The 15819-nt window shown below is 44.2% G+C and overlaps 1 protein-coding gene across 2 annotated transcripts in view; it reads left to right on the forward strand.

Moving 5' to 3' along the window:
- spata5 (spermatogenesis associated 5) overlaps positions 1–15819 on the forward strand; it is a 92600-nt gene that overhangs the window by 12363 nt on the left and 64418 nt on the right. For both annotated transcript variants that reach the window (XM_020045953.3, XM_020045954.2), the window contains 3 exons: positions 116–217; positions 858–1011; positions 10413–10567. In XM_020045953.3, coding sequence (XP_019901512.2) covers positions 116–217; positions 858–1011; positions 10413–10567 — 411 coding nt within the window. The remainder of the gene's footprint in view (positions 1–115; positions 218–857; positions 1012–10412; positions 10568–15819) is intronic.

Below are 15819 nucleotides of genomic sequence, written 5' to 3' on the forward strand. Positions count from 1 at the left end.
ATCTATGACTACCAATATCTCTGGTACCTTCGTGTTAAAATCCCAGCATGCTCATTCACATTGATGTCTCACCTATTGATCGTCATGCCGATGGAATCTGTGTGTCTTCCTCCAGGAGGGCCACTCAGGTCAGCTGCTGGTCTTAGGAGCCACCAACCGGCCCCACGCTCTGGATCCGGCGCTCCGCCGACCGGGACGTTTTGACAAGGAGCTAGAGGTGGGCAGTTCAGCTTAGCCATGGGTTTTTTCTCCGTTTAATTTGGAAAAGAAAAAAAAGTTTTGGTAGGATGAGTAAAAACACATAATTTACAGCAATAACCTGGGATGCAATTAGGGTTAACTGCTCGACTGTGGGGGGATAGAAGCAAAGAGATTGTTATTTTTGGCTTGCTGGCTCAGGGAATTATTCTAGGAAGGTTTCCTTTGCTGCTCAGATGACATTGAAAGCAGAATCATCAATAGTCCGAAATTGAAACCTCTTTTTAATGACCCTACTGAGTTCTTAGTTGTTGTAACTGATTTTATTTTAAGATGCTTTCTGGAATTTCTGGCCACTGGTTGTAGAAGTGGCGGTATCGAACAAAACCGGATTCACAAAAGTGTCTTGATGTGACGGTTTTTGACCCATGTCATTAGAACTGGTCACTTTCCAACTGGGAATTTCATAGTTAGCTGAGTACGATAGTGAGTCGACATATAGATTATGCACATATAAACAAAGTGTTACACAAACAGCCCAGACTTTTTTGTTACACAAAAGTTCCTGACTGCGTCTTTAACAGCCCTGGCCAATGTTTCCATCAGGATTAGCTCACTGATACCCTGTAAACCTGCTGAACTAGTGTGTACGGTTCCAGGTGGGTGTGCCAAGCGCCGCTGAGCGAGCCGACATCCTACAGAAGCTGCTGGCCTCTGTGCCCTGTAGGGTGACCGCTGAGGAGCTAACCCAGCTAGCGGATGCGGCTCATGGCTACGTCGGTGCGGATTTGACCGCCGTCTGCAAGGAGTCGGGTGAGTAATGCCGGCCATTGTGTTAAATTGACTGGCATTTTTTATGAATCATTTACTTCCACTACCTAGCGTCGATGCTTTTAATAGCTTATAAACCAGTAATACTTACTACTTGGAAGTCATAAGAATTGAGCTCAAGCTAAGGAGACTGTAGAGGAACTTTACACTGCCAAAGTTATTTACTTTCAACTAACAACGTTAGTTTTTCTTTCACAGGTGAATGACATTGATGCAATAACTATCAATATATGTGACGATTACTGATTTTTTCGACAAATGAAAAGACGAGAGAATTGTGCAAACCACAAGTCTTTTACTGCGCAAAGCGTTGTGGTCTGGATTACACCAAAAAGCATGCACGGATGCATACTTCACCAGAAAATCCACCAGAAATAGTAGACCATCTGGGAACTTTTGGCAAACTATTTACAGTGTACTATGGTTTGGGACATACTAATCTTCTGGCGTCCTAATCTGGCATACTGTATAGTATGCATTGTATGCGATTTGAGATTCAGACACTCGTTTGTTGGTCTGTGTCTGAATCGTCAGTTGGTTTACAACTCATTTGCAACTTATTTGTTAAGCCCAAGTTTCCCAGACATATTGGGCGGTGAATGTGTTCCCCCGCCATGCACAGTATTTCCTAATTGGAGTGATGACGGTCATTTGTATTACAATTTTAATCTGAAAGAAGTCCGGTTTAAGATGCAGAAAAAAAGGGAATCATTGGGTATGATTTTCTATGTGCAAAAGAACATCATCCGTGGTGATTTACTGCCTTGATGGGTTCACTCTCTTCTGAGGCTTTCTCAAGGGAACTGAGAACTTTCCAACATTTTGTTGTCAGTTACTTAGTGCTCTACCATTTTGCACACTAACCAATTTCCTTCAAAATTACTCCCTAAGTTAATTTGTGTTCCACCTGTTTTCCAGTTGTTGTGATTCACACAATTTCTGGAAGAAGGCGGCGGTTTCTGTAGGATCCCTATGTTGGGTATGAAATGGTTCCACAGCCCGTGAATATCCCTTTGAGCCTGGTCAAGACGTTTGTTGTGTGTATGGTACCAACAGGCCGTCCTTTCTAACCGGATGGCCGGGCAAGTCAGAGAGCGGCTACTAAGGAGCGCCAATATCAATGACAGTGAAACAGGCTTCAATGAGCAAGACTGGTCAAAGTGTGTGTGAGACCACAATATTACAAGCACCGGAAAAATCTGGCTCCCCATTCAACCGGACAGAGTTTTGTGTAGATGAATCGTCACATTTTGTCAAATCTAGGTGTGCACGGTTGATTGACTTCCATCCCCATAGACTCACAGCTGTAATTGCTGCCAAAGATGCTTCCACCAAATATTCACACAGGGGGAGGGAGAGTTATTCGATGATGATATTTGATTCTTTTTTTTTAAATATAAAATACATTTAATAAGAAATGAATAATTATGAGAACATCAATAATGAAGAGAATAAAGAATTGCATTAGTGTGGAATATTCAGTAGGTGGGGGGGGGGGGGGTCTTGATTTAAATCCCAGAGACTCTGAGGGGCTGAGTTGACAATGTGCAATGGGGGCGTATAATTTCGTCCATAGACACTATAGCTCGTAACGCTGTGGATGCCAGGTTTCCCGCCATTCAATATTTTTGCATCTCTATCTCTATCTGTATCACTGGGCGGCCTCCAAATGGCCCAGCAACCCAACTCCCTGAGACTCTACTGAATTAAAGGATGTGGGCTTTGGCTTTTGAATCCCATTGAGAAAACCTCTTTAAAGTAAAAACCTAAACCATTTACTTGCTGTGAAATTCCTCTGAGCCCACACAGCCTTCCCCCTGCAATCCAATCCCCCGAACCGGTAAACATTGTCAGGATAACAGGATGTTGGGGTGTTTCTGTGGCCGGTGGGTAGAAGTCACGGTGTTGTGTGTTGTGTGTGTGTGTGTGTGTGTGTGTGTGTGTGTGTGTGGTTTGCATGACCTTCAGTGTCTCCTGGGTGGTCCCGGGGACGTGGCGTATTGCATTTCCAGCTGAGAAGAGCTACTAACTCGGCTTGCGGAAGCACTCTGGCGATGAGCATGATTTACCATCTGCAGAAGCCAGACGTGACTGCCAGTGTTTTCAGAGAAAACCCTTGGAGGGTAGAGCCCCCCCCCCCCCACTTCAATCCCGAAACCAAAGCACCAGATAAACCCATAGCCTTTTACACGTACTCCGCAGGAAAACTATGTCTCCAGTGAACCTTGGAAAATGTTTACCCCAACCAATCTCCTCTCAACTGCATCAATACAAATACATAATGGTAGATCATATCCAGGATCATTTACGTTAACCCATTACCAATGGGTTTTTGCAACTCCCCCACCTCCCTCATCTGTGGTGTTTTCCAAAAATTGTGTCGACATTCAGACATAGAGCTGGGATGTCAGGAAATGCTGTTGAAATATACTATCCTAGCCTGTAGGCGAACTCTGTGTTTCATATATCTTTGACAGTCATTGTTATTATTGGTTCCAGCAGTGTGTTTTCCAGCACGCAGAATAAGGATCTAGGCCAATCTCCATAAAAAATTAATTATTAATCTTCAATATTCAGGTAATGACTGCGGCTTCCTTCTCTGCAAATTATCTTCCTACATGAATTGGAATGTGATTAATTAAATTTCAACACATTTACAAGCCCCAAGAACAAGGGTGTGCACACATGCATCAAGGTCATTGACAGTTGTGTGTGTGTGTGTGTGTATATATATATAATTTCTTATATATATTTGTTTTTCACCTAAATGTTGTTGGTTACAAGAACAAAAGCTGCATTTTTGTAATAAGCACATGTAGACTTCTGATGTCCGTTGTTTTGCACCCCCTGCCCTTTGCTAACTGGACACTCTGTACTGCGCATGTTGTTAGATTCTGGGCTTCTGGGTCAGTTTAGCATTTTGCTGCCTTGGTGGGCCTCCGGGTCCTGCTAAGTGGGCCCTCTCTGGGCCACAACCGGGCTGATCAGGCCCTGGTCGGTAGCAGGAGAACATCTGACTAAACCTGGAGTCTGACTGCGGTAATGGGACCCTGTTGAATTTGTTCCTCACTATCAGCAAAGTTGTTAAAAATCACTGTTCTCGCATGTATCGCCACAAAGGCCACAGAGTCGTCCCAACCTTTTTCAAACTTGGCAACTGCAGATGGCCTCACTGAACTCAACTTGAAAAGAACTGTAGATACCTGGGATTTCCCAAGGCTTCCCAAGGACCCCATGTGAATAAGTACCGCTAACCGTCCGAAGAACCCTGGTTGGGATCCACTGCGGCCCCTGTGTTTTCGCGTGGTTGAGTTAAGGGACACTCCGGCCTCATGGGTCACGTCCCTGCGTTGCCTTGCTGATCTGTGTTTTTTCCTCCGTCGCTGCCGGCAACAACAACAACAACACACAGTCATGGAAACATTTGAATAAGCCCTGTTGTTTCCCCCAGTTCCCTGTCCGCTAAACAATCACCTTCCACCAGGGAACGTGCCTCACTGCAGCCCCACTTCCTGTGGAGGGGGGGGGGGGGCTGAGAGGGCGTCACGCACAAGACCTGACCAGCTGCTACCCCCCTTCTTCCAGGACGGGGTAGGGGCCTGATGACATCCTTTCCCCACTACAATGGTGCCCCCAAACCTTCCTTGATGTGGGCATCGCTCTTCTTCTCGGGCGAACGTCTCGGTCTCTCTATTTCTCTCTATGGCTTGGTCTTTCTTTCTCACTCGAGGCGGGCTCTTTGTGTGGCTGTGTTGGGTTAACAGGAAATGCTTTTTCTTTAGCTCGATTTCTTCGTTGTTTACGTCCAGGTCTCAGATTAAATCAACCTTATCAACAGTTTTAAAGGTTAAATGCTGTTTTCAGATATTTTATATCTCCATGGAATATATGTCTGTTATTGGATTGACCGCTGGGTTTCTAAATTAATGGCCAGTATTAATTCAGAGATTCATTGCTTCTTCGTGTATTCTGTTTCACTCAATAGGACCCTCTAGTGGAACTATACACAGACACTTTCTTCATTCACATTTAGCAAAATATCCAGGGAGAAATAACTAAAGGCATTTAGCTTAAGATTCAGGTAGGAACCATGAATAATAACCAAACCGAAAGGTGGCATATTGAACTAAAAGTTGTGGTTAATCTTAATGTTATATACATGCTTGGTCACACCTAGGTGTTTCCCGCTCTTTTGAATGAGCTGTCAGTCTGAATCGAGCCTCCGTCTCTCCAGGGGCTTTGTGTTTTTTCGAAGTGATGGTGGACCGATCCTCACGGTGGCCGAGGACTCGTTTCCTCAGTCCAAACAGTGTAAATTACAGTGTGCCACATCCGGTTCTGCTGTTTACAAAGCCTTCTAAACAGGGGAAGCCCTTTGGAAAATGGAGTTGAATGGGAAGCCTGGTAGCAACCTCAGTACTCTATAATGTTTTTAATCTACATTCATGTTTAAGATAAATGCACTGTATGTATGCTGCGGTTGATATAGTGGTAATGTGCTATAATTATAATTGTTTATAACTCTAGATCTTGTAGATCTAAAGGTTGGAATTCTTTCACCCAGGCCATGTCCTTGGTGTGGAGTTCTGGAGTTCATTTTTTGGAATGGGGATAACTTTATTGCAGAGGAATGGGTCGGGGTAGGTGACAGAAAAAAATGAGGCAAGTATTGTGTTTGACATAAATTCTGCAACAAAGACATGAATGAGATAAACAGTACTAAATGCTAGATGTGTGTTTATAGAGGCAGCCATCCATATAAAGTGCTTTTCCTGACTCCCTTGTCCTTTTAAAGACACTTTTGGAATTTCAGGACAGGCTACATAAATATTGCTGGACCAGTATGTGAAGTTTATTTGGGGGCTCTGTTTATAAAATCCGGAAATGTTCGCCTTGTACTCTTTAACCTCGGTCCTTACCTTCAACTAATGGCAGCTTGCCCTCCCCCCGCCCCCATCTCTCTCTCTCTCTGTGCATGTATGCCTGTTTAAGAGCACATATTATTGCAGTGTTACAGTTTTGGAACAGATGTTGGGTATTGTAAATACAGGTGCATAGAGTGTTCCGGAAGCCCATCGGAGTAATGAAAACGTTCCTGTTTTTATAAAAAAAATAATGGTTTAATGCCAAAAGTATTTCACAATTCATTTCAGGACAGCGTTGCTCAGGACCCACACAGCTCTGCTGAAAAGTACCCTGGGGTGGGAGTGTTTGATCTGGGTCGAGTTGTGGGGGACAGTACTTGGAAAATGTGCTTGCATGAGCGACTGTAGAAAACATATAATCCAGGGTTGTTTCTGAATGGTGGTGGTTGCCGTGGAAAGCACCAATGTCCTAGATTCGTTAACCTTGTGGTCTGTGGACTTGGCTTGCAATCTCAATCCAGGTTGCTGTTGTTTGTACCCAAGGGGTTGTTGTTTTGGAATCCTGAGGGCCTGGGTGAGACGGACCTGGTCTAGCAGGTGTCTGGGAGGACATATTTTGGGGCTGAATAATTTGGAACATCCTTTCTTCATCTTTCTATCCCACAATGTCTCTCTCCTTGTTTTCCTTACCATCTGTGGTAAAAAAATTATTCAAGTCCCATACCAAATAATTCAAGTTTGGGTCCACTGTGATGTTTTGTGAATGCACATTCTTGGAAGTGGAGGGGCCCCAGTTCTTCATTCCCTGCAGATTTTTTGGTCATTTTTATTCATTCAGTCAAGAACCAGTCCACATACGGTTCAGATTAAACCCTGTTGTGGTGCTTATTCTCCCCTCCTAACAGTGTATCGGATGTTTTCATAACTAATCCAAATGTGTGCTCGGATCGAGCCAAGCCTAGGCAGGGGATGTAATCCCTTAAGCAAAAATGCTGAAGTCACATTGTTGAATTACATTTCCCTTTGCCTTTGGGCTGTCCAGATTCCAAGCTGAATACTACATTAATCTGTTTCATGAATCTACTTGCAAACTTAGCTTTTGCTAGGGTTTTGTGGATGCTCGTCAGTTGCTCATACAGACAATTTGCAGACAATATGTTGGTTTCCTTAGGTTAATTTGCTCTGTAGGTTAGTCTACAGCCTCTGTGGCATGTTTTTAACCTTATGTGACTGCCAATGTTTTGTATGAAATAATGTTTCCATACTGTCGACCACTATGGGATAACGCACAACAAAAACCTCAAGTTTTTCTGCGATGCACTGGAACCCTTCTGGTGAAGAATAGTGTGGATTGAGGGTGTTGACCCAGGAGAGTCAAACCCGGCTTGGCCGGATAAACCAAGACCTTAAGTCCGTTACCCTCTGACTATTTCTGCACCTCTCTTTATTTCATAAGGGAGGATGTTACAAGAGTCCCACTTGTAACACATGTGGTACCCCCCCCCCCCCCCCCCCCCTTCCTACCTCTGTGCATGGCCAAGGCTGTAGCAGATGTTTTTGTGCGGCTAGGTCCTGGAGATTTTAACTGAGAAACAAAAGAGACGGCGATGTCATTGGGCAGGGCCATGCCAGACTGGATTGATGTGGGAGGACTCTGGGGAGAGGAGATGGGACCCAGCAAGGCCAGAACACACTGACCTTGACAGGTGCTGTCACTATTTCTCTCTGTGTCTGCCTCACTGTCTCTCTATCTCTCTCACTCTCCACATTCATTATTTTAATTTTTTCCTCCGTCCCTTTTTTTTCAGTCTACTTTCGCATGCTGGAAAAAATATAAACAGGATGTAGTCTTGTCTGATCGTAAATCCCCTCTTGTCTGCCCTGGCTGCGAGCCCCAACCCTAGTCCCCGGGTCCCTGGCCCCGGCTCGGAGAAGAGGAGGAAGGCTCTGTACTTAGTTGGGGCTGTGTAATGGGAGTCGTCCACCTTTACTGAAGCTTTGACCGGGTGAGAGGGAGGAGGGGTGGCGAGGAGTAGAGGGCTTTTCCGGAGAGGAAATACTTTTTGTAGACTTCAGGTTGAAAATAGTTTATCTTCACTTGTATTCATGCCCCTTCGGCAACCGAATAATTTGTTCATCAAACACCCATCTGTGTGAGTCCTTATACCTGGTTGCATGCCGAGGCTAGTTGAGTGCAGGTTTTTTTTTTTTTTTTTTTTTATGGTAGGTGGTTTTCAGCGAATTCCGATTTACTCATTTTGCGTTTTCGCATTCATGTTTGTATCTTCGATCGTGTGCACAAGCAGCCTCGTTCCAGATTCCTTTTGCCCTTTGCCCTACCACAATGTTTCACTTGGCGTCATGACCTGGCGTGTAACATTTAGCCCGTCTCGAATTTTGAGAGGCTGTCTAGGACCCACTCCCCACGACACGTGTCAAAAACCACGGCAGGAAGCCCCCTTTTTCCGTTCTGGTACGACCAAGACGCCGCTTTCACTGAAGACGTTCTCAGAAGACGTCTCGGGAACATCCTCTCGGTTTCAACATTCAGTTCAGTGTTCCGTCACAACGGTACTCCAAGGCTGTTGTCCTGTTCTGTCGCTCCCTTGTAAGTGATATTGCTGTTGACGACGTGATTGTCAGGCCGTGGTCCTTGTTCTCGCCCCTCGTCTACCAGGTTGTGTTTTGCTGTGTGCACCCTTGCCTCCGGCATTGGAAAGGCCAATCAGCTTTGCATTCTGATGCTGTTGTTCCCATGTTCACAATGTCGTTCCTATGAAGACTTGCCCTGAGGAAACTGGCAGTGCTTGAACCAGTTGCTGAGCAGTCATCAACCCGGCCCCAGGTGACTGTGCGTGGGCCTTCTTCAGCCTTGGGGTGATCCCATTGAGACACTACTTTGAAAGGCCCAGCTGAAACTCGAACGTCCCACCACGATATTGATGCAGAGGTTCATTCATTTTGGGGCTTTTCCTTTGTGTCCTTTTTATACTCTGGAGATGACTGAGTCGCCTCGTGTCAAGAGAGAGTAAATCTCAAACATAAAGCACCAATTACAGTTCCTCTAATCTCAACATAAAGCGTCAATTACAGTTCCTCTCTGGCTTTTCTTCTTGGCTCTATGTATCCAATGCTCTCTGTTGAAAGAGCGAAGGGAACTAGTGTTCATTTAGAGATTAGACATTCATTAGGGATTTGTCATCACGACGTGTAGGAGCCTGTGAGCTGAGGTAAAAATTCTACTATGTAGTAAGGGTGTGTTTGGAGTTTTAGAGGGGCTGCCAAAGACTTATGTGTCCATAACCGTAAGACCTGCCATTATATAAAGAGGGAAAGTCGTTCTTGAGCTACTGTTGTCATGTTTACAATGTTGTCTCTCTGAAGACTTGCCCTGAGAGAACGAACCCTGACGGCAGTTTTAATTTCCCCTTAGGTCGTATCTACAGTGCCTTGCAAAAGTATTCAACCCACTGACCAATTCTCACATTTCCCTGATTTACAGATGATAACATTGCTCAGTTTGAGATAGTGTTTTAAAACACTATCACTGAAAATCATTCATTTGAAGTGGCATAGATTTTATGTTGGTGTAACAGAGTTACGAGTGTAACGGAAGCTCATTCCACAGCTAGCTTGAATTGACACAGATGAGGCGATCTAATTAGATTTTGTACGAGGAAGCTTGACTGTTAGCAATAGCATGATTGCCATATGTAGCACTTGCAAATATTTGTAAGGGAAAAGAAAATGTGACTTGCATATGTATTCAACCCCTGTGCTGTGGAAGCTCCCAGTTTACACAGATAAAATAGATTTTCCCAACAAAGACATCGTTACCTTACCATTTGGCTTTCACCTGTCAACCATTAAAGTCACGTTTACTATTTCTGGTGCAAAGTTGGTGGAGAGATGACCAGAAGAACCTCATAATCGTTAAGCATGTAGGCGGTCGGATTATGGTGTGGGGCTGCTTTGCTGCTTGACTCTACCATGAATATTGTAGTGGATAATTATTGAGGAAAATGTGCTGTCAATATGTAAAAAAAAAAAAAAAACAAAAAAAACATGGATCTTACAACAGGACAAAACACACAAGTAAAGCTACAAAAGAATGGCTCCTAAAGATGAAAGGGTTATTGAATGGCTGTGTCAAAGCCCAGTTCTCAATCCTATCGAAGTCCTTCTGGGGGTCCTTAAAGTTTGATTGGGCCAACTGAATGTCCAGTCAATGTAAGAGTCTAGTAGACATTTTAAAGCGGCTGGGGCATCTTTTCTCTTAGTAACTATAAACACAATCTCACAGGCCATTGATAACTGTATAAGCATAGCATTTCCCAGGACTCTCAATTGTGCAATACCACATTTATTTCACAGTTCACTAATCCACCTTCTGTTAACCCCTTGTAGCGTTCTCAACCCTTCACCAAATTGTAGACAGGAAGTGATGAATGGAACCTACGTATTTCAAGACCTTGGATCATTGATTAACAGGTTGACCTAAATCTTGTCTTTCTACAGGAATGCATGCGCTGAGGCGTGCTCTTGGCAGTGGCTCACAGCCGTCAGACCGGCAGTTAACGGGCACTGTGACGGTCACACTACAGGACCTCTTGTGGGCCATGTCAGAGGTCAAACCAAGTGCCATGAGGGAAGTTGCCATCGATGTCCCCAAGGTATGTTCGAGTTATGGCCCCGATTTTTCCTTAATAATTTCTAAACTGATTATTGTTTTGAAGGTTGGCAAAAGGCTGGCAAATAATGAGTGACCCCAAAAGGTGAAAGTATATCTCTGCAGACTGTGCAAGTGTCCTGTCTAATGTTCTTAAATTTCCAGCTGCTTTCTCTGGGTCTAGGATATATTTTCTTTCTGGAGCGTAAATTGCTTAAGTACTTAATGCACTACCGGTCAGTGTGTTGATCCCTTTCTTTGTTTTGAAACATTGCCTCAAAAGGGTGATTCATGCAAATTGGTTGCAAAACACGTGGGATTTGTTTGGCTAGCTTTTGCTACTGCAAAGCGTTAGCATCCCGGCTAACAACTGCTTGATGAAAACATATATTTGGTTGTTATATTACAATAAAATAAAATCTTAAAGACTTCAAGAAATGAAATTACTGTGTTAGGTTCAGAAGTATTAACTATGTATATCTGGACTATGTTGTATAGGCGCAGTGGACAGTTTTTACTGCTCCATGATGTCTGCTAATCTGTGCCTGACCACAGTGTGTCTATACTGAAAATGACATGCAAATAGTTGAGTGAGTAATCAAGTCATTAAATCATTTGTGCATTATAGGGGATTCTGTAGGACCCCATTACTTTTTTGACATGAGGTTTTCAGGGGGGGGGGGTTGAAACCGCGGATGTGTCGGGTTGGATGTGACCACCAGGCCACACTGCCCCGCCTCCCCTGAAGCGGAGATGAATCACTCACTCTGTGGAGATGATAGGGCGGAGGGAAGAGGAAAGAGGTAGGAGGACAGTGTTGAGACTAGGATGTTTTGAAGTTCGCATGTGCAAGAAATAACGAACAGGAAGAGACTAACATCATCTCCAGCGCTAATTGAAAACAGGTTGTGTAGACGTCGGTGCCTGCCAGAGAGCGAGAGGGGGAGAAAAAGAAACACAAAAAACGATCCTTCTCCTCCTTCCTCCTAAAGCTCCCTTTTGCACTTAGCTCACCCTGAGCCGTTCAGTTCTGTGGCCAGTTCCTGGAAACAGAAGAGGGGTTTGGTTTTTTTTCTTTCCCCCAGCACACTGCAGCTAAAGGGCTGGCCGCAGCGCTCCGACTTGATTATATCCACATGAGTGCAAACATTTGTTTCTAATCCATTTATATAAGAAACTTCCAGTGGAGCCTGTCCGGGCGAGAGCAAGAGCAGAGCACGCCTCGCTCTCAGACCGACCGAACCATTAATATTTTCATCTGGCAGCCGAGACTGTTCCGTTGTTCCCGTTTTTCAACTTCCTCTCCCTTCCAAGTTGTTGTCATTATTCTCTTCCACCTCCCTGACAACCCCATCAAAGGCCCCTTGTAAAGTTCAGAAAACAACAGTAAAATATAATAACTGGTGCTTGGAGGTGAAGGGGGGGGGGGCAGTCAAGGAAAGGAAATTTGACACCCCTCGGTGTGACTTAAATTACACCCGTTTTTTCCACATCCGACCAAGTTTCTGACAAAATCATCTTGCGAATAATTTTCACCTTGCGAATTTCCCTATCAATCACACCTTTTTCATTTTGTTCAACAGAAAACGTGCAGTAAAAAAAAGAAAATTGGAGGGAAGGGGGGGGTGGGAGGTTTATAAATCCATACTGTGCACATCTGCTGCTTGCCTCGTAGGGTAGGGCAGCCTGATGATTTACACACCATAGACACCGGCAGACACAGGCCTACTCCTTTCTCTGTTTTTCTTTCTTATTCTTTCAGTGTTTCTCTCTTCCTTTATCTTTAGATACCTATCTTATTTTCTCTGTCCTCTTTCTCTGTTGTAGCTTTAGTTCCGTGTACTCGTTTCCTGTCTCTGTCACGGTCCTGACACACCATCGCCTCCACCCTCCTTTCTCTTTTCATTGCAGTCTCTTCTTGCATCTTTCCACTGAACTCTTCCTCCATCTTTCCATCTCTGTCAGTTTTTTTCCATTTTGCACTCATTCTCCGTCTCTCCATCTCTGTCTCCATCGCCCTCTCACTTTTTCACTTTCTCACTCCATACCTTTTTCGGGGTGTGGTATTTGCAGAATGTGGCTGGATGCCAGTTTTCCATTAGGTACTCTGATCCTGGCGCGTGGCGCCGGTAGCCTGGGATGTGTTAACTCAGAGAAAGTGATCAGCTAAATCCAACCACTAGACCATCAATAACAAAACTCAACAAAATGAATATTGCTTACCATAATACATACTGTAATTACTGGCAAAAATGAAGTGAAACTTGATCAAAAACTTAATTCTGGAATACAGATATAAAGTTTGCGCAACACCTTGTAAAGATCAAATAATACAAAAGCTAAGTATAGCAATCTTCAGGCTGATCTTAGCCTGGCTGTTGAGACAGAAATCCACATGGATGGTCAAAGGAGGATGACTTTGTTAACACTGTGGCTCAGCAGAAGTTTAAAATGAACAACACTTTCTACTCAACTGCTTTAAATATGACTCAACAAGAGATATTTATTTCCCATACTTAACGAGGGTTGACAGATCTCTTCGACCAGCTACTGGTTTTTAGTGGCATAAACGTAGAGACCATCAACCATGCATCTGAAAATGCTCTCACAAAGGTGTCCACAATGTTCATGTTTGATTTGTTCATCGTTTTCTTTTTCTGTGTAAAACCGTACATGCTAGCTTTTGAACTTAAAAATAAATAAATATATGACTTCTGTTATTTGTGTTTAATTTCAAAGTAGTGATAGCCTTCCATTTTTGCCAATAAAGGCCAATTTGAATGTATACGGTAACGTGGGGCGGGGGGGGCAGGGAACGGACAGAGCATGTGGTTATGTCTCTTTGGGGGGCGTTTAATTCAAGGTAAAACAAGTGTGAGGGATTAATAATGAACAGGAAAACAGTGGCTGTGATAGGGAGGCTTTGTGATATCTGGAGTTGTTTCCTGGTGGCGGTTTGGACAGTATGAGCTCAGGCGGCCTACAGGGTTTCCCGCCCTCGGGCCCTCTTGGCTGCCCCTAGAAGGTTCTAGAACCTGCCACCAATCTCCTGCGGTGGGGAGGGGGTGGACACTGATATATATGTGTGTGTGTGTGTGTGTGTGTGTGTGTGTGTGTGTGTGTGTGTGTGTGTGTGTGTGTGTGTGTGTGTGTGTGTGTGTGTGTGTGTGTGTGTGTGTGTGTGTGTGTGTGTGTGTGTGTGTGTGTGTGTGTGTGTGTGTGTGTGTGTGTGTGTGTGTGTGTGTGTGTATATATATATACACACATATCTCATATATGTATACAGTGGATATAAAAAGTCTACACACCCCTGTTAAAATGCCAGGTTTTTGTGATGTAAAAGAATGAGACAAAGTTAAATCATGCCAGAACTATTTCCGCTTTTAATGTGACCTGTAATGTGAACAAATCAATTGGAAAAACAAACTGAATTCTTCGAGGGGGAAAAATGAAGAATATAAACCTGACAATAACCTGGTTGCTTAAGGGTGCACACCCTCTTATACCTGGGATGTGGCTGTGTTCAGAATTAACCAATCACATTCAAACTCATGTTAAATAGAAGTCATTATACACCCGCCATCATTTAAAGTGACTAATCACAAATAAAGTTCAGCTCTTCAGCTGATTTTCCTGACATTTTCTTAGTTGCATCTCAGAGCAAAAGCCATGGTCCACAGAGAGCTTCCAAAGCATCAGAGGAATCTCATTGTTGAAAGACATCCGTCAGGAGAAGGGTACAAAATAATTTCCAAAGCATTAGATATACCATGGAACACAATGAAGACAGTCATCATCAAGTGGAGAAAATATGGCACAACCAAGACATTACCAAGAACTGGACCTCCCTCCAAAATTGATGAAGAAAAGTGGTCAGGGAGGGTTCCAAGAGGCCTACAGCAACATTAAAGGAACTGCAGGAATTTCTGGCAAGTACTGGCTATGTGCTACATGTGACAACAATCTCCCGTATTCTTCATATGAATGGGCTATGGGGTAGGGTGGCAAGACGGAAGCCTTTTCTAACAAAGAAAACATCCAAGCCCGGCTGAAGTTTGCAAAAGCAAACATCTAGTCCCCCAATAGCACGTGGGAAAATGTGTTATGATGAAACCAAGGTTGAACTTTTTGGCCATAATTCCAAAAGGTATTTTTGGCACAAAAACAACACTGCACATCACCCGAAGAACACCATACCCACAGTGAAGCATGGTGGTGGCAGCATCATGCTTTGGGGCTGTTTATCTTCAGCTGTGACTGGGGCCTCAGTCAGGGTGAAGGAAATTATGAACAGTTCCAAATACCAGGCAATTCTGGCACAATACCTTCAGGCGTACGTGAGAAAGCTGAAGATGATGTTCACCTTTCAGCACGACAACGAACCAAAGCACACATTCAAATCTACAAAAGAATGGCTTCACCAGAAGAAGATTAACGTTTTGGAATGGCCCAGCCAGAGCCCAGACCTGAATCCAATTGAACATCTGTGGGGTGATCTGAAGAGGGCTGTGCACAGGAGATGTCCTCACAATCAGACATATCTGACAGAGACAGAGCGCTTTTGCTAAGAAAAGTGTGCAAATATTGCCATGTCAAGATGTACTGTGCCAATAGACTCCTACCCAAAAAGAATGTGTGCTGTAATAAAATCAAAAGGTGCTTCAACAAAGTATTAGTTTATGGGTATGCACACTGTGATCCCCCAGACTCCTCCCGGTCTGGCCGGATTTGCCTGCCGTAACCAGAAGCACAGGCCGGTGGTGTAATTAGGTTAGGCCTGCACGCAGCCCCTAACCTGAGTGACTGAGGAAAAAATGGAGCACAGGTTCACTTGAATGCCGCTTGGCCAGGCTCAGCAGAGGTAGCGATGGAGAAGTAGCGAGGGAACTGAAACGTGTCTGTTCTTGCTCCCCCAGACTCGTGTGTCGTCATCTGTCAAGTCCGATTGTTGTCCTACGCGCCGTTCAGCATTTGCTGATACCTCCTCTGCCCTGACCTCATACTTTACCTGTCAGAAACCTGTGTTGTCGTTAATTCTGACATGTTTTTGTACTGCCCGTCTGTTATACCAGCTGGTGCATTAACTCTTGTCGCTTGCTCTGCTGTAACTAAACGGGCTCTGGTGTAACTTACTCTCTGAGATAGAAAGTATGGGCCGTGTCGGTGACTAGTCGGACGGTTTGGTCATTTTTTGCCTCTGGAGTGTCCTTGTGTTGGTACTCTGGTCACACTCCTGTCCGTGAACCAACTACTCTC

Source organism: Esox lucius, chromosome 4, assembly GCF_011004845.1.
Source record: "Esox lucius isolate fEsoLuc1 chromosome 4, fEsoLuc1.pri, whole genome shotgun sequence".
Taxonomy (NCBI): Eukaryota; Metazoa; Chordata; class Actinopteri; order Esociformes; family Esocidae; genus Esox; species Esox lucius.